This window comes from Nycticebus coucang, chromosome 5 (assembly GCF_027406575.1).
Source record: "Nycticebus coucang isolate mNycCou1 chromosome 5, mNycCou1.pri, whole genome shotgun sequence".
Lineage (NCBI taxonomy): Eukaryota > Metazoa > Chordata > Mammalia > Primates > Lorisidae > Nycticebus > Nycticebus coucang.
Genome location: NC_069784.1, coordinates 1966871 through 1991738, shown reverse-complemented (window position 1 = coordinate 1991738; position 24868 = coordinate 1966871). Strand labels below are relative to the sequence as shown.

The 24868-nt window shown below is 45.1% G+C and overlaps 1 protein-coding gene across 2 annotated transcripts; it reads right to left on the bottom strand.

Annotated features, from left to right (window-relative positions):
* Positions 1-1254: 1254 nt before the first annotated feature.
* Positions 1255-24765, bottom strand: DYNLT5 (dynein light chain Tctex-type family member 5). 2 transcript variants are annotated; one of them, XM_053590476.1, is made up of 6 exons: positions 24572-24765; positions 22683-22804; positions 10216-10307; positions 7769-8026; positions 3883-4007; positions 1255-3071 (listed from the first exon to the last, which is right to left on the bottom strand). In XM_053590476.1, the coding sequence occupies exons 2-6, from the start codon at positions 22796-22798 to the stop codon at positions 2868-2870; spliced, it is 795 nt and encodes a 264-aa protein (XP_053446451.1). In that variant the 5' UTR covers positions 22799-22804; positions 24572-24765; the 3' UTR covers positions 1255-2867. The 2 variants fall into 2 exon arrangements, with proteins under 2 accessions (XP_053446451.1, XP_053446453.1); XM_053590478.1 differs by lacking the exon at positions 7769-8026.
* Between the last annotated feature and the right edge of the window lie 103 nt (positions 24766-24868).

Sequence of the window (24868 nt, the reverse complement as noted above, 5' to 3'; positions counted from 1 at the left end):
TTCTCGTTCCTGTAAGTAGGTCTTATTTTCGGAGGATGTTTTATTTTCGGGGAAGCAGGGTAGTGACAGGACTCAGACCTCGGTGGTGACTGTGTCCCACAAGTGTCCTCTCCTTTCCATTTTCACGTCATTTCTTAGCTCGGCCTCTGTTGCCTCTAACATATTTTGGGAAGTCACTTCACGTACAGTATCGGCCTAATGAAGATCTTTCCTTGACTACCAATTGTCTGATTTCCTTACAGCCGTCACGTGCCCTTCCAGTCTTACATCTAACCACTCGTCTTCGTGAACACTGTGTTTATCCAGGCTGGACTTCATCGTGAACACTGTGTTTATCCAGGCTGGACTTCATCCTCTGGCCCTTGGCTGAAATTCTACTCTTCTCCTTCACAGTCTAAATGACACTGTTGCTTCCCTTCACGAAGCCCTCCGTGATTCCCTTAATGAGATATAGATACTCGGGGCTTTTCTCCTGATAACACACCCTGTCCTGCGGTTCCCGGCGTCCTCTACCACGCCTGCATGACCCTGGCTCCTGGGGGTGAACTGAGTGTGGCTGTTATCTGAGGACCCAGGAGTTATGCAGCCCAGCGCAAGGCACATGAGACTTGCTTAAAAAGTAAACTGGAATTAAACGTTTTGGTTAGGTGCTGTCCATGTATTCAGTGTTTTCCATCTAGTAAGAAAAATAAAACAAATATCAAAAACGAGCTAGAGAACAATCAGGAGCTCTGCTATGAGAGTGATCAGAGAAGAGAGAGCAGGCAGGAAGCACCAGGGCTGGGAAGCGAAGACGGAGCCGGAATGAAGGGGCTGCTCTGGGGAGAACGGGGACGGCGCTGAGCTAGGCTCCGGCACTGCCAGCCTGGGAAGAAGCACAGCACCCTAGGGACACCCAGGAGAGGGAAAACCCCAGGGAAGTGCAGGGTGAAAGAACCCTGCAGATGTAGCGTCCCTTCTTTACAAATGTCCCATGGCAGGCTCTGTGTGATGACCACCGTTCTTCCAAGTGAGTTGCGATTAGGGAGACTCACTGGGTGTTCCTACACTGCTGGATAATTGCCAGAATTCATCACTATCTGAATTACAGTACATGGCAAGATGCTGGCAAGAGCTTTCTTTCTTTATTTTAATTGCCATCATATTTTAAAGTTTTGATTCCCAATACAGCCTAGGGAAGATGGTAAGAAATTATCTCATAAATTAGAACTCTAAAAAAAGCCATTTTTTCAAATAGACTTTAAATAATAAAGAAGTTTCTTTATTCTGACTTATTCATGCAAAATTGTTACATAACTGCCTCTGCTATTATTCCAAGAAGGGAAATGTTCACAAAAATGTATAAAGAAAATGCCCATTTATTTACTACACTCATAATTTGATCCCCTTTATTTACTACACTCATAATTTGATCCAGACTCAAAACCGGCTGGTGGAGATGGGACAATATTGGTTGTGATAAATTATGACACAGAAATATTCCCACTAAAGCACTAACAGGAAAAAAAAAAATGAAAATTGACATATTCATTTTGAAAAGCCACTTTAAAAGCCAGAAGAAGCAGAAAGAGATTTTTAAAAGTATCCATTTTTTTACAACACGTCATTTTAGGGGAAAGACGGCACAACATTTTAAAATTATAAAGCATTGATGGGATTTCCATGTGTTAAACTCTTTCTGATATGAATCACACGTTATTTTTTTCTTTCAGACTAAAGCATGGTTAATTTTCTCCATATGTGTACAATTTGTCTTTGACCTTTAACAAATGTCCTCCGGGTAGTCCACTTACATCCAAGAACAAGGCCTCAGCGTCATTTTACACACACACAAAGGCCTGAAAGCTCCATAAAAGCAAATGATCCATTACAAGATATATTAACCAGTGGAGTAATAAGCTATTTCAGTCCTGTAAATTTTAGTGCCCATCTATCCAAAGCCTCCCTGGGTCACTAGTATTAAATTCATAGGAACAAAATGGTAAATACGCATCTTTTATCTGTGACGCTCCTAGCTATATATTTTGTGTAAATCTTCGTTAGCTGAGGAAACCCCCTTCCAAGGCGTAGCAGGCAGTATGTATTTAAAGGCAGTGTCTCTTTCTAATACGTGATTTTATGTGTTACAGATACATTTACTATTAAGCATCATGTATATTTAATGTCACAACGTCGACTTCAGGGCCCTAAAAAGCCTTGCCTGCTTTATAGTTTCCATTATTGGAGAGCCACATCCAGGCCTCTCACAGTTGTGCGAAGTGCAGGCAACCCACGAGGGCTTCCAGTTTTAGCCTGGGCCCGCGGGACCATGGTAATTGTTATGAAGCCATTAATTCCACCTCAGCAGTTTCAACTGTCAGGTACATGTAACAATAATTGCACTTAATGACGCTGCCCAGTTTATTAAGTGCAAAGTGAGAACCAATATCCTTCACATGCAGCCGTGAGGTGCATTATTTATCATTTGTGTATTGAGTCTGCCGTGCTGAATGCTCTACTATCATTGATCGGTCAGGTCAAAATATTGACAGCCACGTCTTTTAAAAACTTCTCTTCATTAAAAAATAATGCAGGGAATTCTAACTCTCTAATTAAAGGGTAATTAAAATAATTAGTATGCAAAGCAATATGTAATAGGAATCGACATCTATGCAAACCCAAGACTGAATCCTCAAAACAAGATTCTTTTCTCGTGCCCTCCTTTCCTCCCCCCAATTCTTACAAGAGTACGAGAAAAATCCAAAAGCCCCAGGGTGTGTGAAATACAAGTGTTACTTCCTGCTCAAAGTTTTTGGCAGTGAATCTTTTGTGTACAAGGATACAGTTTGTTTCATGATATTAAAAAGAACTGGATTTCTTATTTTCAGTCACTCAAGGTAAACGCCATAGACATTTGCAAGAGCAAAGAGAGAAGAATTTCTGAAAACATAAGATGAAAAGATGTCACTTTTAGGGTCCCAGAGACATCGACTTCCAATGAGGATGCTCTGACCATCCAGCTGCCCAATGTGAACAACCACAATCAGCTTATACCGTGGGGCCATCGTGTCCTTGACCCGGGCTTTGATAACCTAGATATTTAAAGAAAAAGAAGGGGACGCAGTTAGTCCAGTTGAAGCTACAGACGTCCTAAGCTTTGTTATAAATACAAGGGTTTGGATGTAAGACACGATGCTCTGTCCGTGCTGTCAGCGACTGCTGGGGAGCGGGGCTGTCATTTTCCTCGAGCACGGACTTTATTCAGGACATTCAGAGACACGCGATTTCACCAGCAACAAGTCTAAAGCACGGGGAAAAATCAGAATCCAGAGCACAAAATTTAATGAATCATTACATTCTATGGATATCTGTGCTAAGACGGCTGCCTTTCAAAGAACGTTGGCCTTGGAGTTAGATGGTCCTGTTTATGTCTAATTAAGGGGCCAAATCCCTGGACTCTTCTGTACTATGACTAATCAAAGCTTATTAAAGAGTTTATTATAAAAAGGTAAGAGGAAACCTGGATGAAGGGTCAGCACACTGGTTGATAAAAATAGAAATATACTTAAAGACCACGGTGTCTGTATTTGACGGCACTCCCAGAAGCTGCCTTGGTGAGAAGAGAAGATTATTAAAATACTGTGTCTTTCACAATATTTTTATAAATAGGGAATTTTTCTATAAAATACATGGAAATGATGCACGTGGTTGTTCTAGAGAAAGGCTTCTGTGTACACACACATATACACTTGGAATATTTACTTTGAGCTAGTACATATTTTCATAGAATAAAGACACGTTTCAGCTGTTACTTCACATTAATTCCCTCCATTAAAAAGAACGTTTGTGTTCTCAGCTAACATTCTGGCCATCATTAGCCCTTCTTGCAAGCCACATGCATACCTCGGAAATTGTTTTAGCCATCTGTCTGCAGAGCTCTGGCTCATATTCTTCTTCTTGTAGATAGTTAGTTAACACATCTTTCAAAATATGATCAACAGTGACCACGGGAAAATGTTTGGGAGGACCTGAAAATACACACAAAATTTCTTTCTAAAAAGCTATTTCAAGTCATATCCCTGAACCCTTAGCTTGATCAAAAGAGCACTGAGCACGGAGAGACATTTGATCCCAGGCACTCTCCATGTAAGGAGACAAGTGGTCCTGACCGGCCCTGCTGTCCAGTTCTGGGGAGTGGACAGGGGACAGCAGACTCAGGCATTTCTTGGATGACGTTGGGGTTTGACCTTGAAAATCTCTCCTTTTGGTTCTGCTGGTGCAGCTTTCTATTTGGCTCCTCACCTCTTATTCCTCCCCCTCCAATCCACCTGCCACACTCTAGGTGACATTCCCTTTCAAGACTCAACCCAGGGCCTCTCCTGCCACAATGCTGTCCACATACAGCCTCGCAGGCTTCACCTGCCCCTAAGGGCACTGGAGTGTCTGCGCACTGCTCTTTTTCTCAAATGGACACCTTTTCCCATAGTGTTCATGGAAGAAATGGCCACTCATGATTCAAGTCCAGCTCAGATATCTTGGCCAGGTAGTCATCCTTCTCCCCCAGGTAAAAGCCATCCCCCTGTCTCCCCACCCCTCATGCTGTCCTGGCTCCTGGTCCACTCTGTCACACTGAGGCACACCGGCATTTCTCTAATACAGTGCTAAAGGCATAAGAAACGTGAAGTGTATGATTTCTGAATGTTAATAGAATTAAAAATTTATGGATAATAGTCACTATACAAATAATGGTTACTATGTTTTTTTGTTTTTTTGAGACAGAGTCCCACTCTATGTCCTGGGTAGAGTGCAGTGGCATCATCATAGCTCATAGCAACATCAAACTCCTAGGTGAAGTAGCTGGGACTACAGGCACCTGCCACAACTCCTAGCTAGGGTTTCTATTTTTAGTAGAGACAGGTCTTGCTCTTGCTCAAGCTGGTCTTGAACACCTGAGCTCAAGGGATCCTCCTGCCTTGGCCTCCCAGAGTGCTGGGATCCCAGGGGTGAGCCCCCATGGCCGGCCATGGCTCCTTTCTATTGGGCATTTTCCATGGCAGCACTGTGATAAACACTTCATATTTATCAACTTCTAGACCTCCCAACAAACCTTTGAGGTACATCTCACTGTTTCCTCCATTTTGCAGGTGAGGACACAGAGGCTTAAATACCTTGAGTGGCCTACCCAGCATCACACGGTGCAGCGCTGGGACGCATACCCAGGCTTATGTGACACTGGCGCCTACATTCACAGCCACATCTCATCCGTGTTCAGAGAGGAAGCTTCAGAGGCACCTTCTCCACCTGTACCAGGTCACACGCTCAGGTCACTGCTCAACCAGCATGTGCCCAGGGCTGGCACAGAGTGGCTTGCTTGTTGTTTGTTGAATTGATAAAGATCATGAATTATATCCAATTCTCCGTCAACAGTCATCGGTGTCTGTGCCTCAGTGGTAACCTGTAATGACTGTGCAGTTAGGGTCAAAGGAGACCAGGCACGCTGAACCCAGGACCATTCCAGGAGGATGTGACAAAGGGCCCTGCGGTGGGTCCAGGAGGGTGCAGGGCTGATGAGGGACTGTGCGGCAGCCCCAGCTGGCAGGGTGACTCCTCCCCATCCCAGGATCCAGGAGCTTAGTGGGGGAGCTCTGGGTCCCAGAAGAGGTGTACAGAGAGGGCTCCCCAAGAGCAGCTTCTGTCCTTTGCTGAGGGCTGTGACCAGTGGGAGATAAGGGCAGGTGGGGCCGGGGAAGCCAACACCGGCCTCACACCTGCTGCCCCGCCTCCTGCTGGGGTTTGCCATTGGCTGAACTGACCCAGAAGGTGCAGAAGGGACCCTAGTGCAGTTAGGCCAGCCTCCTGAGGTTCCGTAAATAGAATTTTTATTTTAATGAAATATAAGGATTGTTTAAGTCAGAGTGGGGATAGAATCTGGACGTGCCAAGCAGAGACGTTGGACATGAGGACTCTAACACTTAACCACAGCGTTCATTCAGCAGTCTCTGTTCTGGGGTCAGAGAAACCCACTTATAAGCTGTGAACGCCTGTGCGGTCAGCTCCTGCTCCTGGGGTCAGAGTTAAGGCACCAGACACAAGTGTCTTGGAAGCCAGTGCCCGGGTGCTCAGAGGCCTGCGTGCCACTTGCATGCTGTGGTGAAGTGAGGCTGGATTTGGGGGCGATTTCACCTTTTCTGTTCAAGAAATTTAGGAGTGATATCATCAGCCTGGGCTAAATTAAAGAGATCATTTCCTCCTCTTTTACTTCCTTCTACGGGCTGTGCACCTGCCACGTCCTGCCCTCCCAGGTGGCACCTGGTTCTGCACTGTGCCTGCTCACAAGCATGGCCCACTCGGCAGAGCACCCTCAGAGCAGGCGCTGTCTCTCTCCCTTTCATTCAGGCCCAGCACCTTCCTTTCCAGGAACTGGCCCTTTTCCTAATCTCACCACTTGGTATTTTAAGGTCTCCTGTTAAATCCTGTGAGCCCCAGTCCGGGCCTGGCTGACTCCCCCAGGGTTGACACGCCCCAGGCTGACAGCCCCAGGGTTGACACGACCCAGGCCAGGCCACTCAGTCCTTTCTTGGAATTTTATTTTAAACTGGAACTAGGAAAAATGACTCAGCCTCTCTCTGGTGGCAAAAGTTACAACATGTGGTTCTCAGGAACTGCTGGAGCCTGTGTTTTTCACAGTGGGATGGAGGCCAGGCCCAAGTGAGGGAAGGACATTTACGTGGTCAGTGAGCGCTGGAGAGAGAGAATCTCAGTGGCCGCAGTGAGGGAAGGACGTCCACACGGTCAGTGAGTGCTGGAGAGAGAGGATTTGGTGGCCAGGCCGCAGTGAGGGAAGGACGTCCACACGGTCAGTGAGTGCTGGAGAGAGAGGATTTGGTGGCCAGGCCGCAGTGAGGGAAGGACGTCCACACGGTCAGTGAGTGCTGGAGAGAGAGGATTTGGTGGCCAGGCCGCAGTGAGGGAAGGACGTCCACACGGTCAGTGAGTGCTGGAGAGAGAATCTCGGTGATACTGAGTCTGTTTCCTGTAGTTGCCATCGTCCAGCTGCTCCAACGTCCTTTCCATATGTTGCTCAGTTAAAAAAAAAAAAACTCATTCACCAGATTCTATCTTGAAAATATTTTGAAATACAGTAATGAAACGTTTGTGTGACTTTCTTCTCATATCCAGAATCATCCATCACCGTGCTCAGATTGGGAGGCAGGGAAGGGGGGAGAGAGAGAGGGGCAACGTCCAGCTCCGACTCCTAAAATGAGCTCTTAGGGGGACGTGCGTCAACTAATGTGAGTGCAAACCTTTTCTTCTTGTCCATTTTGAGTTAGGAGGAAAAAATATTTTAGAAATCAAAAGACAAAGACCTGGGGTGGCACCTGTGGGTCAAAGGAGTAGGGCGCCGGCCCCATATGCCGGAGGTGGCGGGTTCAAACCCAGCCCCAGCCAAAAACCACAAAAAAAAAAAAGACAAAGACCCGAAAGGGTCAGGACCAAAAAAATACCAAAATTAAAAAAAAAATAGATAAAAAATAAACATGTGGTTACTTAACATGTGTGTCTCAACTCCTCCAAAATAAGGCAATAAGACTTACTACATATATGTAGTAAGTCTTATTGCCTTATTTTATATTTATATTTGGTTAGGATTAAATGAGAAAACATTTAAAATGTTTAGAATAGTGCCTACTACATAATACTAATAAAACACTCATTAGATACTTTTCCTTTTTAGAGTTATCATCATTGTTATCATCACTGTATTCTCAGGGAAGGGAAGGGGATTCACCTTGCTGAGAAGGTGCAAGTTGGGAGAGATGTGAGGCCCCTGGGGTTGCAGAAGTTGGTGCCCAGGGACTGACAGGTTCTGTCCAAGAGCACCTGACACTAGAGGCGGGCTGGAGAATCAGGAAAGCTGAGCTCAGTTGACCTCTGTGTGTCTCTTTCAGTACCGAGGATCTGTTAACACTTCCCACACGCTGGCGTCCTCCCCAGACGGGCCGTCCTGATGTGGCTGCAGGGTGGACCCCAGCAGCTGCAGTCTGACCTGGGGGTCACAGGCAGTGTCTTTAGAGAATTAGCAACACTATAATGACAGCCCAGAGAAATTCCTGTGGAAAACTTGTTCCATCATTAATAGAAAGTTGCACTGTAGACCAGGGGGCCTACAGGGAGGTCGCCTCACTGGATCCTCAGAGCACCCTTGATGCACTATCCCTGTTTACAGACGAAGGGACCGAGGGGGAAGACTGTGAACACCTGGCCCAAATATCCTTTACCTGTGAATTAGCAGAACTACATTCAAATTCAGATCCCACTGATTCCGCAGCTTGCCCTCCTCCTGTACGCTTGTTTCGGTGATGAATTAATGAGAAAACGTAAGGATGCTTTATTATAAGAAACACAATTTCCTTCCTTTTCTTCCTCTCAGGAATTATTCTCAGCTTTCATCTCCCTGGTGGCAGCTGTAATAACTTAGGTGAATTCTATTGTTGAAGATGTATTTAGGTGAACAAAAACATGATTGAATAGAATGAGAAATTAATTAAACACAACAGTGCTGCCGTTTGGCGTTTCCTTGCACTCTGCTGGCCAGGATTACATTGTGCACATGTGAAAAACCTTTACCTTTCACATGCAAAATAAATAAGCAAGTAGAAGTGAAAATACAGTTTTGAGCAAACGTCAATAAAACGGTGAGCTGGACACTTACAAAAGTGCACTGTCAGCACAAAACACTTTAGTCACAAATTTCACACTCTTTTCTAAGAAAATACATAAATAGTTTATCTAGGCCAAGATATTTTAAAAGTCACTTTTCTAACAGTTCAATACACAGTAGTTCTAACACTGATAAGATGAATTTGTTTATTCAAGGAAATAAGTTGTGAAAATACCATATAACTTTATGAACAAAACAAAATCTCAAAGATGCACTCCAACTGCTTCATCTTGTAGGAATTCGATTCTAATCCCCCCCCCAACCCCCAGCATGTTCAGCTGGAAGTCACAGGCACCCAAGGGCTGAGAACTTCAGTTACAAGTCGGGGAAAACCTGACCAACTTAGCTAACTGAGGGGACCCAACTGCATGGACAGCTGAGAAGACGACCCCAGGATTTAGTTGTTTTCTCTGTTTCAGGCTCAGGTTGGGGCAAGAAGACGGGAGCTGCCACAAGCTGCAGGGGCGGGATTCCGGGCCTCACAGGCTGACCCGCATTTCTCTAATTTAGCCTCAGAGGCTTTGATTGGATTGACCAGGATTTTCACTCTGCCCCAGAATCGTCAGTGCTCCACAATGAAGCCAGTGTCAACCGTGGCAGAGTGTTAGTTTAGGGACCGAAAGTGGTGATGAGGGTGCTGGTGAGACCTCCCCAAAGGAAACTGAATACAGTCACCAGAAGGAGGGTAGGAGTGTATCGACGGCAGAGGTATTAGCTGTCCACCACAGGCTCCGTGAGGATACCAGTAAACTGAGGATACCGGTAGACGGGGCCCTGTAATTACAAGGTGACAGCCACAGAGATGGGCTGTGGGGCCTGCTGGGATGTGCTGATGGTCTGTAATTTTCTGGGGTTCACTGGCCACAGATGGGATCACTCTGCCCCATAGAGTCTTCCTTTGCCCCTTGGTAAGTCTCTGCAGAATTTCTATATAGTGGTAATTATCTGTGGACCCTGATAATAGTGGGCAGGTATGTGTTTTGAGAAAACAAGCAGGTCTAAGAGGAAATATGAATGGGTATTTGCTGTGGACTCCACCTGGGAGTACAGGGGCAGGTGTGAAGATCTTTGTTTTCAAAGACCTGAAACCCCAGTGGCCATGGATAAACATCTCTGTCAACAGGGGACTACTCTCCTTTGCCTTGAGGTTTTTTCCCTCCACCTATTAACAACATTGACTGGTTTTGTTGAATAAAACATCTAGCATATTTCTTTCATTTAACTCTCTGTCACTCTCTCCACCCAGAGATACCCAATGAACTTTTATAATATGCTACACGCATCAGTGCCACCAGGGAATTGCTTGGTATTTGGGAGACTGTTAGAGAAAACCAACGCTGCTACCACTCTGCAGAGGGAGAAACTAAGGCAGCATCAAATCACTCAAGAAATTAAAGTCCCTTATATTGGGCTGGGATTGAAGATAATTCCAGGTTATCGAATATAATTTTTAAGTAAATACCAGTTATCAAATTAGAAATTTAATATAGGGAGTAAGAGATAAAATAACCCACCCAACTGATAGGTGTGTCCCCTCTGAATGGTAAGGCAAGAGGCATCGTCACGCTGGCTGGGTTCATCCAGGTAGGACACGGTGCTCACTGAGCTAGGGGGAAAACACATTTTAACCATTATTATAACAGTAATAACAAATACGGTATTACTTTAGGCTAAAATGTGACAGAGCTTTAAGTTTTCTCTGGAAAATTTCAAGTAGTTCCATGTAAATATCCTACTGATGTGTTTAAAATCTAAAACATTTTAGGGATGGAAATAATGAGGGAATTTATCTGGAGCAGTCTCACTATGATGGTGGAGCTCAGTGCAGTCACCAGGTCATCTGATTACCCAGAGAGTGTTCCTGGGTTGATGGATGTGTGCGAGGGGCAGTGGCACAGGTTTCATACCACTGCCCCTCAGGTCTCCACCACGGACACAAGGCCCTTCTCAGAGTAGACAGAGCTCATAGGCAGGACTGGGGGACACAGGAGGAAGATTAAAGTGCTGGGAAACAATTGTACATATACAGCGGGTATTACGAGTTCACTACTAGAGGCACCTCACAAAATCCCTTTAGTATGAAAAAGAGAAACGAGAAACTCACCTATGTGGTAAAAGAAACCACAATTCGCCTAAACTTTCCTAAATCAATACGCATCAGTCACCCTTTTCAACATTTAAGAAAGGGTTTAGGCTTGGTTCTCAAGGCAACACGAGCCGTCCAGGTGCTAAGCAGGAGGCCCACGTGGAGGGGCCCAAATGTCCCCCCAGCAGGACTGTAACTAATGACAGTCTCTGAATGCTCAACCCCCAATTTTCCCCACCTGTGAAAATGGGCATTAAGACAGATGTCATTTCAAAGGAGATGATCGTGTATGGGCTCACAGCGACCACTCTATAAAGCAGGCTATGTTTTTGTTTTAATTAAATAATAAGAAGAAATATTCTTCATCTTTTGAGATTTTTTTCATATCTGCAAGGAGTTTAAAAAACTTCTTAGCTGTTTGGAATTAGTGAACTTCTCACAAATTGTTATTTTAAGAAAATCACAACTAATGTATTTTTAAAAATCCTTTAATACAATAATATAATTTACATGATAAATTAAGGTTTTGCCCACCCAGCCCAGAAAAGGGATGTAGAAATTGTGTCTGCTTTTTTATTCATGATGGATTTCTGGATTAGCGATTTGCTCTTCTTTCTTTTAACACCTGCTTGCCTCAATTTCCTGCTGTCCTTTGAAGTAGCAAACAACCGGCTCAGCCCTACTAGTTTGCAGGTGTTGTGGGCAGGGACAAAGGCTTCTGCTCAAACAACCCCAAGGTGCATACACCCCTTGGTTCTAAGATAAGCCAGTCTGCCCTAGTATTATATATACTATTTTTAACTTTGCAAAACATTTTTTATCAATTATCTCATTTTACCTTCATAATATCCTTTAAAGTAAGTAAAAGGGAAGGGACAAAAGGGAAGAATAAGCTAAATATAAAAAACGTGATATTGATTCTTTCCGAAAAAAGAAAAGATAAAATATTAGAATTTTTACAATGAGGGCAAGTAACATTAACCCAGAATATGAGCTTGGTGAATTTTAGGAAATAAAAGAATTCTTGTGTTTTAAGATTGAGGAATTACCCACATCAGTTCAGATACCAGCTGAAAAACATTTGCTCATTTTCTTTATTGGTGAACGGCCTCACTGAAGCTCTTTGACATCTTTAAAGACAAATAAATATGTGAGATGCTCAAAATGTAAATTTTTAATTTTAATATATAGACATGTCATTTTACTATACTTTACCTGGCACAATAAGTCTACAGGAATATGTCAAACATGACAAGTGGACGCGTTTTGTCTGTGACCAGGCTTTTCCCTGGTTTACAACGACCACCCTTCTAGATATGTGATGTCATCACAAAGGGACTACTGAGTTAATTTCATTTTTTAAATGTGAAAGATGTTACTGCTATGTGCTTTATCAGCTGGTTGGCATTTGCAGGAGAAAGAAATTTTAATTAGCAACATGTGTCCAAGAGAGTTGTAAACTTTTAGGAAGGAGGGTCAATTAAAAGTGATATGAACCCTAGATGTCTGGAGTAAACTACTGGTGAAAACACTGAGCAAATTAACTAACATTATTCCAGGGAGAAGAGCAACAATCGAAACCCAGTGAAAAATTCAGTTACTACTTGGAGTCACCCGTGCTGTTGTTGAGGCTGCACTTAGCGCAGAAGTAACTGCACCAAAATAACAAAAGTGAGCCTCCTGTGTCACACTGGCTTATGGCGGGAATGTCCCAGGCTAATCCAATAGACCTATGTTCTGATTATTTTCAGAAAAGACGCAAACAAACAAAAAAAGTAATAGTTTAGAAGTGTTTGGACTGTGTTTATTCTTTTAAGAAATTCAGCTTTCTTAGAAACATCTTACAACTGTGCTTGCTGACCAATGTTGTATTATGTGAAATAAATACAAAGTAAGTCTTCTTGTTCTGACTGCTAGAAATGTAACAATGATTTTTATTATTTCACATCAGCCACAATAGCATCCGCTTATTATTGAGAACTCGTTTCCAGACCTTTACACTGCCACTTCTTTTGAATCTGCAGGAACAGATACTCTTAGATGTACAACTGGCCTTGAGGCCACTGAAGTAGTCGACTAAACATGTCAGAACATCATCTCACCCTTCTGTTTGTAACCACGAGATCCCTGGAACAGCCATATTTCTGCGGGTATCATTTAAATGTACCCTTTTTTATTTTTATTTTTTTCTTGGAAAGCGGTTACCAAGGTCATGTGCTGCCCCCCAATGGAAATATGTCAAACTGCACAGAGAAAAAGAAAACTCTGGAGTAAGTCTGTGCACTTGTTCAATTTTTTTTTGATTCATCCTTTTAACAAATATTTATTGTCCATAATGTGTCAGGCAAGGTGGGAAGTACTGGTAGCACAAATAAAAATTAGAGCCCCTGTGCTCAAAAAACATGCCGTAGAATATTAGATAAAATACACACAGGAATGCCTCACTTAGGAACTTTCCACCTGAGAGCAGCTTGGATATTTGGAAGATATCACGCCTAGGAGAAAAAGTGCACCAACTTTTCCTGCACTTGTACATGCTGTGACTTGTCTGGTAAGGTCATTGGGTATTGTGGCCATTTCATTTTTAGCAATTTTGCTGGATTTTTATGTACAGACATGCCATTTTACTGTGTCACCTGTTAACACTCTGTAGCTATTGTGTTCTTTAAAAATCAAAGGTTTGTGACAATGCCGTGGCAAGTGAGTCTATCAGAGCCATTTCCCCAGCAGCACGTGCTTGCTCTGTGTCCAGGAGCACAGGCTGGAAGGTGAGGACCTGAGGGGTAGTGAGGGGGAGTGTGTGCACACCAGGGAGAGGGCTGGCACATGCCAGGGCTCTGGGGCAGGAGGCTGCCTGCTGTGTCTGCGGGAGAGCATGGACGTCAGAGCAGCTGGAGCAGCTAGAGGAGGATGGAGGACAAGGAAAGAACTTGCAAAGGCGTCACGTGGTCACACCATGCAGGGCTTTGGCTCTCTGGTAACGCAAACCAGTGATTTTTAACTGGTGTCCTGCGACATACCTGGGTGCCTCAATAAACTTTAAAGATCAGTAAATTATTTTCAAAAGAAGTTCACAGCACAGTATTTTTTTTTTTACTCTTTTTTTGATCAGCATAACTTAAGTGTGCCACAGAAGTTTAACTATAGGTTCAAGTGTGTCGTGAGATGAAAAAGGTTGAAAAACATTGTGATGGACACACATGCACCTATATTTTCTAAGTACTGTTTAGTATTTAGATTTCTTCATTGAGGACACGTGTGCTGGACGTGAGCCGGGCTTCAGCCAGAGTTCTGCTCTCATTCAGCTCTGAGAGACTTATCCTGGAAAGAAATCCCGTAACTGTGTGGATTATGGACAAAGCTGCTTTCAGAGTCCCACCCTCCTTCAGCATGGAGGGACCCATTCTGGGGAAAAGCCCTATAAATGGTGAGTGTGGACAGGGGTCTGAGCAGGGCTCCAATCTCATCAGCACCTCACGCTGGAAAAAACCCCGTCAGGGGGATGAGTGTGGCCTGCGTTCCAGCCACAGCTCCCCTTACTCAGCATCAGAGAGCCCACACGGGGGACCCCACCAGTGCAGGAAACGAGAAGGCTGCAGCCCCAGCCCTGGTCTGAGCCAGCACCTGGGGCAGAAATGTCAGGGCAAACCCTCAGCTGCTCTCGGAAAGCCGATGCAGGAAGGAAGTCTGCCTGCCTCTGCTGAGGGGCACTGCTGTAGCCCTCTTTTAGCAAAAGTAGTAAAAAGTAAAAGCGATCTCTTAAAAATGGAGATGCTTTATAGCAGAGCACTTAAACACCGATCCTTTCCCAGCATGGAGATGTGGGAGTTAACGACACTACAGAGCTGAGAGAACCTTCCTGGGTCCAGCTGCCCTCCTTCCCTTCATGTGTGACCTGAGCACAGAGCACTAATAATATGTTTCCTGGGAGCGGGAGATCCTTAACCTCATTTGAAATTGCTCCCTGCATCGTTTTGACAAAAACCATAATGTTGTAACAACACTTTGTGAGAAGGCAGGTGTGCTGATAACCCAGTTTTAGGCTGTTCTGTGGAAAGAATGATTAAATAAAGCGAGAAGAAATCAATTCTGTTAGTTTTGAAGTTACGCAACAGATGAGAGTTTTTGTAAAGTTTCATGGTATATTAACCACTGGCTTATAAGTCTGACTCAAGACGCAACATTTACAATGCATTCAAATTCACCGATTTTTAATTAACAAGACCCCTCGCTCTGTGTTAGCTTTTTTTGTTTCTTCCCTTCTGCTTATGGCCGCTTGGTAACTAAAGGAGTAAGAAGGTTTGTTTTGTTTTTACCAACTTCATAGTAAGAGATACCGCAGACTCCCAAGTGAGCATTGAAGTCGCTCCTGAGCCCCCGAGCGCTGTCTCTGCTGCCTGCCGTGCCTCTGCTGTCCAGGGTGGGCATCCGTCCAGGCCCTGGACCTCTGGGCATTCTCCTGTGCTCTGACACACTGAGCCAGCCTTTTAGAGCCACATGAAAAAAACAAGCTGCATTTTACCAAGAAAAATCTCAGGTTGCTTCTTGCCTGCCTTCAAGACTGTGAGCTTTAGATAACCCTGCTTATCTTAAATGTTTGTCAACAACAAAGTCATTTAATGTAAGTGTCAGAGCATTTTAGCTCCTTTGAAATTGAACTTTTTCTTCATTTCATGAAGTCTAGCAAACACGCTTCTCGGCTTCCACCAGAATGTGCAGGGCATCAGGCATCTGATCAGCCCTCAGCTCCGGTTTCAGTTACTACCAAATGCTCATTGTCTTCTGATTCTTTGTACCCTTTATAATCATACCAGTTTCTGCTGTGTTAATGATGATTATTCACAAAAATAAAAAATGTTTTGCATGCAAAAACGAGAAGTCAGTTTTTTATGTTTTATTCACAGCTTTCCACATCTGGAGTTTCCCTGTGTGAAGGGTAGAAGGTGAGAGACCAGCTTCATTTTTCTCCACACAGGGAGCCAGTTTTCTCCCAACCCAATTCAGAAAGTCCATCATTTCCCCGTTTATAAAAATAAATGGGGATAATAAAAATATCTTCTAACTCCCAGAGTGTTTCTGAGAAGCACATGGGCGTTGCATATGAAATGGCTTAATACCCCGCGAAGCACAGTACAGTATTAGCTGTCATTTAACTTGGGAACTCGGCTATTTCAGCTTCTTTTTGGAGGGGAGCTGTTATCTCAGCCAGGTCTAACAGAGGGGTTTAGTTTGACGTAGACAGTGATACAACTTATCTTTTAGCTCTGACCTGCCAACCTCCAGCCTTCTCCCTCAGGAACAGGCCAGGCAGTGTCATTTCTAAGTGCCCGAGCTGGGGTCACGGCACAAATTCATCACATTTAAAATCACTTCTTCACTGTTTCCCAGCAGACCATAAACTCTGCAAGAGCCCGGCTGGTTTCCAGGCAGTTCACCACCTCACATAGGGCCTGGGATGTGCTGCTTTCTCTTTTTTTTTTTCTTTTTAAAATTTTATTTGTGTTTGGAATTTCATTAAATTATGAACTTTATACAGAAGCAAAGAACTTGAAATTACCAAGGTACACCTTAAGAAAAATAAAGTGATGGGACTTATCCTAAATCTTGCTCCTCTAAATAGCAAGACTTAGTATAAGGCAATGGAAATGAAAACAAGGTAGCTGGGCAGCGCCTGTGGCTCAGTCCGTAAGGCGCCGGCCCCATATACTGAGGGTGGCGGGTTCAAACCCGGCCCCGGCTGAACTGCAACCAAAAAATAGCTGGGCGTTGTGGCGGGCGCCTGTAGTCCCAGCTACTCGGGAGGCTGAGGCAAGAGAATCGCTTAAGCCCAGGAGTTGGAGGTTGCTGTGAGCTGTGTGAGGCCACGGCACTCTACCGAGGGCCATAAAGTGAGACTCTGTCTCTACCAAAAAAAAAAAAAAAAAAGAAAACAAGGTAGCTGCCTGCGTGCGTGCCTGCCTGCCTGGCAGGAGAACCCGGGTTGCTCATTCTTATCCATATGGGGATGCGTGTGTGTGTGTGTTTATGAGGGAAGGAGGGAGGGATGTGTGTCACAGCATCTCCTTCAGTAGTTCATAAGCGTCATGATCGTGTGTTCAAGCACACGTGTGCGATGTGGAAAGAGAGAAAGAAAAAGAAGGGAAAACAGAAGAAAAAAGAAACTCGTAAAGTGGTGCCTTTGGCCACGCAGTCAGAGCAAGTCAACAACCTGCAGAAACAGAGGACGGAAACGCTCCGCAGCCAATCGCAGGCCCACAGGAGGTCAGGTGTGTTGCATGACCGGAGACGCGAACGAACAGCAGCTTTGCCGTGGGTGTAAACTCGCTCCTGTAATTATTTTTTTTTTTTGGCTTGAGGGGTTATTTTTATTAAAATGTTTTTTTTTTATTGTTGGGGATTCATTGAGGGTACAATAAGCCAGTTACACTGATTGCAATTGTTAGGTAAAGTCCCTCTTGCAATCATGTCTTGCCCCCATAAAGTGTGACACACACTAAGGCCCCACCCTCCTCCCTCCATCCCTCTTTCTGCTTCCCCCCCCATAACCTTAATTGTCATTAATTGTCCTCATATCAAGATTGAGTACATAGGATTCATGCTTCTCCATTTTTGTGATGCTTTACTAAGAATAATGTCTTCCACGTCCATCCAGGTTAATACAAAAGATGTAAAGTCTCCAGGAACACAATCCTTCCCACTTTGGTCCTTTGTACCAGAAAGACTTAGCCTATTTTGAAAGAGAAGTTGCCAGGTAGCTCTCAGTTTCCTTGGAAAGCAAACTTCCCTAGGCCAGACCCCTGTTCCCTTTATGTTTCTAACACGTAACGCAGTAACTGGCCATAGTAAATCAGTCTCAGATACGTGAATAATTGAGAGGCACATAGAGTGTGTTAGATGCCATCGGTGGGTTCAAGTGAAGGGTTGTGGGTCACACAGAAAGCTCTGGAAACATGACATCCTGTAGCTTTGGTTGAAGTGAAAGTGAGAATCTCCAGCCCCCAACCTTAGCTCTGACCTACTACCCTGTTTCCCCGAAAATAAGACAGTGTCTTATTTTAAGGTGTGCTCCCAAAGATGCACTAGGTCTTATTTTCAGGGGACATCTTATCTTTCCTATAAGTAGGTCTTATTTTCAGAGGATGTCTTATTTTTGGGGAAACAGGGTAGTTGAGCTGCTGACCTCAGACATAAGTCTCAATATCATGTCACATTATCCTGGGAAAGTAATTTCACCTCCTGGCTCCTGTTTCCACTTAGAGAGCAGGAGAGAAGTGCGCCTGTGCAGAAGCTACTCACTTCTGCCAGACTGGGCTCCCACCAGAGAGATGCCATTGTAAACACCTGCTCCCGCCCAGGGTGGGGGCAGACAGAAGGTTCTGATGAACCAATAATAGTTTCACTAATGCAAATTACACACAGCTGCCAATTTTCAGGGAACGAAACTACTTGACTAATAAAGAAAAGCCCATTAGCGACTTGCTAATTCTGTCTCTTTGGAGTCTCAACCTTTCTAGGCTTCTGTTTCTTCATTGGTAAAACAGAGATGATAATAACATTTACCTTCACAGAGCTGGGGTCGGCAAATACTGTAAAAGGCCAAAGAGCAAATTTTTATATTTTTGGCTTTGCAACCACCATGGTTTCTTTCTTTTTCTTTTTTGAGACAGAGCCTCACTTTGTCTCCTGGGTAGAATGCTGTGGTGTCAGCCTAGCCCACACCAACCTTGAACTCCTGAGCTCAAGTGATCCTCCTGCCTCAGCCTCCCAAATAGCAAGGACTACAGGAGTGCACTACCATGCCTGGATAATTTTTCTAGTTTTAGTGGAGACAGGGTTTCAGTCTTGCTCAGACTGGTCTCAAAACTCCTGACCTCAAGCAGTCCTCCCGCCTCAGCCTCCCAGAGCACAGGGTTTAGAGTGGTGAGCCACCACACCCAGCCCAGCGGCCCTGGTTTCTATTACAATGACTCACTTCTGCCACAGCAGTGTGGAAGCAGCCACAGGAAATACATAAATGAAAAGGCCTGGTTGTGTCCTGATAAACTTTCTTTATAGATATTGAAATATGACTTCCTTATAATCTTTATATGCCACAAAACACTGTTCTCCTTTTAATTCTTTTCTTCGACCGTGTAAAAAAACATACTTAGCTAGAGGACCACATCAAAGCAGGTGGCAGACGGAACTTAGTCCTTGGGCCATAGTTGGCCAGCCCCTGTTGTAGAAATTCTAAGAAGCACTTTGGCATGATCTGTTTTTTTGAACTTACCTTTTATTTCAATTTTATATTATTTTTATTTATAAATATTAGTTGTCTATTTTCGAGACTTTGAAAAAAATAAGAAGTTAACTGATGACTCCATACTGACCCTCAGAGTCAAAGCCTTCTATAGTAGACATACTCTTATTTGACAATGTGAATGTTACTTTTTTTGCATTATTATTATTCTTGCTCAATATTTCGTTGCAGCAATCGTCTGATTTCTTTTCTGAATGTATTTATCTTTGTTCATTCTTTTGTTCCTAGTCCTTATCTTAAACATTGTTATTGTTATTAGATGTTGTCTTTTTAATTTTGTGAAGGCTAAAAGTGGAAATCAAATAAACACATGTACATGTAAAAAAATAAATAATAAAGGCCAAGGACCATAAAAAAATTCTATGAAGCATAAACGAGGTTAATAAGGCCTCAATAAATGTTAACATTTGCCACCCTTATTATTAAAATATTTACACAAAAAGCAAAATTCAAAATTATAGAGAAAGTATGATGGTAACTCTGCAGCGCCGTCTGGAGTCAGCACAGGTCTGAAACGTGTATGCAAACACCTAAAAGACAGCAGCTGCTGTGTCAACAGTCACAATGTCAGGGTAAGATCCAGCCTAAAAATGTTCCCTTTTTTAAAAAACAAAACATAAAAGTTACATTAAATTGAAAGCATAACCTAAAAAAAGAGAAAACACAAAAATTACATTAAATTAAAAACATAACCTAAAAAAAGAAACATAAAAATTACATTACATTGAAAACATAACCTAAAAAAAAAGAGACCCGATCCTGAAAACAACTCACAATAAAGCTATTTAATATAAATTAAATCTTCCTTTCCCAGTTCAGAAGGCCCTCAGGCATTTTTGACATCTGGCGATCCCAGCTAAGTTAGTTACAGCTGAGGATCACTGTAGACAGAGCCCAAGGGGCTGAACCCTCACGCACCCCAAAGGCAGCATTCCCAGCAGGCCCACCTCCGGCTCCTCCCCGCCTTCCCCATTACCAGTATAAGGGCAAAGAAGCACACATTGTTTTGAGGAATACAGACAAGAACACCACCAAATACAGGCCCACAAGGAAGGGGAAATGAGCGGTCAGCTCAGTCTGGAGGTTGAGGTGGTTACAGTTGGGTAATTAGAGAAGTGGTTATAGTTGGGTAGTTAGAGAACAGTCTCCGGAGAATTGGACGTGGGCTAAATTCTGAAGGAGGAGAAGGAGACCCCAGGAGGATGTAAGAAGAACATTCCAGGCCATGAATGGGGGTCCTCATGGGGAAGGAGCAGCATGGGCCCGTGCCTGCAGGCCACACAGAGCCACATAGAGCCCCAGGAGTTACTGAGTGAGGCTGGAGGGCAGGGCAGGAGGAGGGGACGGAGCTGGGGAAGCCGGCAGGGTCTGTGGACACCCTGCTCACAATTAGGGGCTGCGTCCTAGTCATTAAACCAAGTTGCCTGACCTGCAAGCCTGTTATTTCATAATAAAATGATGGAACTAATATCCATCTACTAGGACTCATGCTGGAGAGATCAGGTGAGATAACACACCTTGTCCTCAACATGCTGCAGTATGTGTTTTATGCTATTGAAAGGTATCTTTAAAAAATTGCTTTAAAACAATTTTCAAATGAAAGGTATATGTTTTTCCAAGAAACAGTGCAATTTCAAAAGGATGCCTGTGTTTGATAGCCGCTAAGCTCTCAGAATGTCTCTCCTAGTTGAAGACGCATGCGTGAAGGAGGATCACTCAGACCACCTCTTTCCAGGGGGGAGGGAGACCCTGGAAAGACAGCAAGTCCTACTTCGAGGTGGGAGGCAGGCTCACAAAGCGTCTCTGCCTTGCCAGGGGACTTGGAAGACACTCATTTGCTACTCAAGAAAAAAAATCCAAATAGAAAATCCATCCTGAATGTTTTGTTTGAGAGTACAAAACCAAAATGTAATAGTTATCACTTACACGTAGTTATTAGTGAAAAATTTATACCAATGTGTTACTAAAAATGATTTTTGTGATATTGGTACTTTTAATTTATATTTATACCTCATCAATAATAGGTTTAAAAAGCACAAGCCCAGATTCTTCAGACTTGGCCATGGTTTGATTCTACATGACTCTAATTTAGTTCGAAAGGGGAGAAGTCAAAGAAAATTATGCAAAGAGGGCTGATACTTTAGTCTTTGGATGAGAGTTGTTTTTTAAGACCAGGAAGATACAAATTATGTCAGATTATTATTATTATGGTTTCTTGGAAAACATTAAGTTGAATCCAAGCTAATAATTATTTTAAAATAATTATAAAAAGTATTTTAACACTTAAATATTGGAAATAGCAGACAGCGTGGGTAAGAAGCAAAAATAATAGAGGTTAATCCTTCTCCCATCTTTACTTCTGGCATATGCTGTGACTGGCATTCCTTTACATTGAGTTTGTCTCTGTAAAACAGGGACATTGTGCTTGTAACCTGCAAACTCCCAGGCCTAGAAAGTGGGATTGTAATTAAGTGCATTAATGTGCTCGGAGAACAGAAGGATTTTGGTTTCAGAATTCTGATTATTCCAGTCCTTCTACTCTCTGTCCTGTAAGACACCAGCTTCTGCTTCCCAATACATCCCAACAAACCACAACCTTCAATCCAGGGGGAACTGTTACAAAGGAAAGTTCATTACATCAATTAATTGCTACATCAGATAATTTGTTTTGATTTCTTCCTGACAGCAGTCAAAAAGAAATGCCATGGAAACATCAAAAACTGATACATCTTTTTAGGAGAGCAATTCCGATATGTAGCAAGAGCCAAAAACTGTAATTAAAAAATGTTCAAAACCCTTTGAACCACTAATTATATTTCTGTAAAACAAGTGAGCAATGACATATAGTGAAAAGAAAAAAAAAAAAAGTGGAAACAAACTTAAAATGCCCATAGTTGGAGAGTGGTTAAACAGAATTATAAATTGATAAAATATTATGTAGCTATGAAAGGATATGTACAAAGACTATTATATTACAAAGTTTGTGTAAAATAATTGCATCGTGAATGTGTACATTGACAAAAGTGCACAAGACACGTAGTTATACAATACTGAGGAGAAGAATTCAGGAGTCATGCGCGATTAGCTGTTCTAGGTTGTATGTTGTCTGTAACATTTATTTCCAGTAGAGGATTTTTTTTTTTTTTTGAGACAGAGTCTCACTATGTCGCCTGCGGGGTCACAGCTCACAGCAACCTCCAACTCTGAGGCTCAAGCGATTCTCTTGCCTCAGCCTCCCCAGTAGCTGGGACTACAGGCGCCCACCACAACGCCTGGCTATTTTTCTGTTGCAGTTGCTTAGCTGGCCCGGCCCGGTTGGAACCCACCACCCTCGGTGTATGTGGCTGGCGCCATAACCACTGCACCCAGGCTCCAGTAGAAGATTTTTTTTGCTGTATATTTGAAGTGGCAAAATGTTGCTAGAATCAATATATCACTTTCACTTTCTCTCTTTTTAAAAATATGGCTCCTGAACCTTGTACTTGGCATTTTGTCTCTTTCTGTGCAGCTGAGAGGTTCTTTATCCCTCCTGTTGGACAGCACGACGCTGTATATTTGGTAACGGAACTGGAATGACTGGACGTCAGGGTACTCACTCCTTGGCGCGCCCCTGGACTTCCCTCCTCCGGAGCTCAGGACCGCTTAGCGAGGACAGACTCCGCCTTTTCTTCCACAAACGAGCTGCTCTGTCTTTAGCCATGTCTGACATCATCACAACCTGTAGAAGAAGACTTTTGTGAAATAGCAGAAGAAAGACCTGAAAATATTTTAGTTAGTGTACCAGAGACTCGTTCCAAATAAAGTACGCGGATACTTTTTCTACCATTTTTGGATAGGTTAAGTGGGATTTCCTCAGGAGCAATGTTATGCTGTGTTATTCTGGCCAGCATTACTGGAAATAGGAGAACTCTGAATACTTTTATTCATGCAATAATATACCTACTCACTTAAGCAGAGATTAAGCTACAGCAAAATTGCTTAAGTGATAAAAAGGGAGGTCGCGGAGGGAAGCGTGGTGCTGTTGCACGCTGGAAACTGGTGTTTTTATTGCAATCCCCCATTTAATCTTGATAAAAGTTTGCTAATTAAATATTTATTGGTGTCACTGGCATCTTAAAAATGAAAAGGAATCATCTTCCCCAAAGGGCTCCACCCCCCAAAGTAACAGCTATTTACTTTTTTGAGAACAGCACGGAGGACAGGCTTGTATAAAAGTGATTTACTGCACCCCCACCCCGCACCCCCTTTCTCACAGCCCTGGTTTAGAAGCTGGTGGCACCACTGGGCTTCGCAGAACTGAGACTATCCTGATCTCAGGCCTACCTGCCCAATCAGGTCTTTATTAAAATTATTTCATAACCTGGAAACATGTGCGCCCCTAATAAGTACACGCTCTGCTAAACTAAAACCAACACTGATACAGTTCCTGCCTTGGGGAAGCTGGAAGGTCAGCGGCAGGGAAGGCGAGGACACTGGTGAGGCCGGGTCCCCTGGGTGGGGTCAGGGGGCGAGCGGCCGCGGCCCCGCGTGCGGTGCGCGGGAGTGTGAGCGGCCCAGGGTGCGGTGCGCGGGCGTGTGAGGGGCCTCTGTGCGGTGCGCGGGAGTGTGAGCGGCCCTCTGTGCAGTGCGGGCGTGTGAGCGGCCCAGGGTGCGGTGCGCGGGCGTGTGAGGGGCCTCTGTGCGGTGCGCGGGAGTGTGAGCGGCCCTCTGTGCAGTGCGGGCGTGTGAGCGGCCCAGGGTGCGGTGCGCGGGCGTGTGAGGGGCCTCTGTGCGGTGCGCGGGCGTGCGAGCGGCCCTCTGGGCGGTGCGCGGGCGTGCGAGCGGCCCTCTGGGCGGTGCGCGGGCGTGTGAGCCGCCCAGGGTGCGGTGCGCGGGCGTGTGAGGGGCCTCGGTGCGGTGCGCGGGCGTGCGAGCGGCCCTCTGTGCGGTGCGCGGGCGTGCGAGCGGCCCGGCGTGCGGTGCGCGGAGTGTGAGCGGCCCTGCGTGCGCCCCGGGACCGTGCCCACGTCCGCGCGTGGGGCGAGCAGGTCCGAGCGCGAACAGACTCGCTGAGCCTGATAACTCCGGTTGCTCAGTTCCGCTCCAAAGTCACCCAGACCTGGCTTCAGCTGTTTCCGGAGGTGACCTGCGGGCCGCCTTCCTCCAGAAAAGGTCCGGTTTGGCACCCGGAGGTCCCCAGGGCTGTGGGGACCGGCTCTGCTGTGCCTTCCCAGCCCAGCCACGCATCGGGGCCTAGGCCCAGAGGCCCAGGCCCTTCTGTTCCCAAACTCCCGGTTGCTCGTCTTACTGGTCAGGCGGCGGGGAGACCTGGGCTGGGCAGCGGCTTCCCAGCGCAGGACCGCCCTCCCCGGTCCTCCCCGGCCCTTACCCGCAGGCTAGGGCTGCGGCTCCGCGGGCCTCACGGAGCCTCGGGCTCCTCCTCTGCGGAGGCGCGGCCCAGCCTCCCGGGACCCCTTCCCCGTCTCCAGGGTGACCTCAAACGCACCCTCGGCCCGTCCCGCGACTGGGCCGCCTGTGGTCCCCGCCGCTGCCCCCAGGGCGCAGAACAGCGTCTTCGCGGCCGCCTGAGCCCCGCGGTGTCCCGGGCGGCGGCCAGCTGGCGGGGAGGGGCTTACTCCATAGCCGCGAGGACGCTGGGGACCAACGACGCAGCCCGAGGACCGTCGTCATGTCCCTTTCTTTGCAGATGGGGCAGCAGTGAGCACAGCAGAGGTTTCCCAGGGGCGGAGACCAGAGGCCCGGAGGGAGCAGCGCGCCCTCCCCGGCCCTGCCCCGCCCCGCC

Coding starts and splice junctions, on each gene's coding strand:
- DYNLT5 (XM_053590476.1), bottom strand. CDS start 22,798: ATGATGTCAGACATGGCTAAAGACAGAGCAGCTCGTTTGTGGAAGAAA. Junction 10,308..22,682: donor GTCCAGGGGCGCGCCAAGGA/GTGAGTACCCTG, acceptor TTTTCCCCCTAG/CTCAGTGAGCACCGTGTCCT. Junction 4,008..7,768: donor ACTTGCACCTTCTCAGCAAG/GTGAATCCCCTT, acceptor GTGTATTTTCAG/GTCCTCCCAAACATTTTCCC.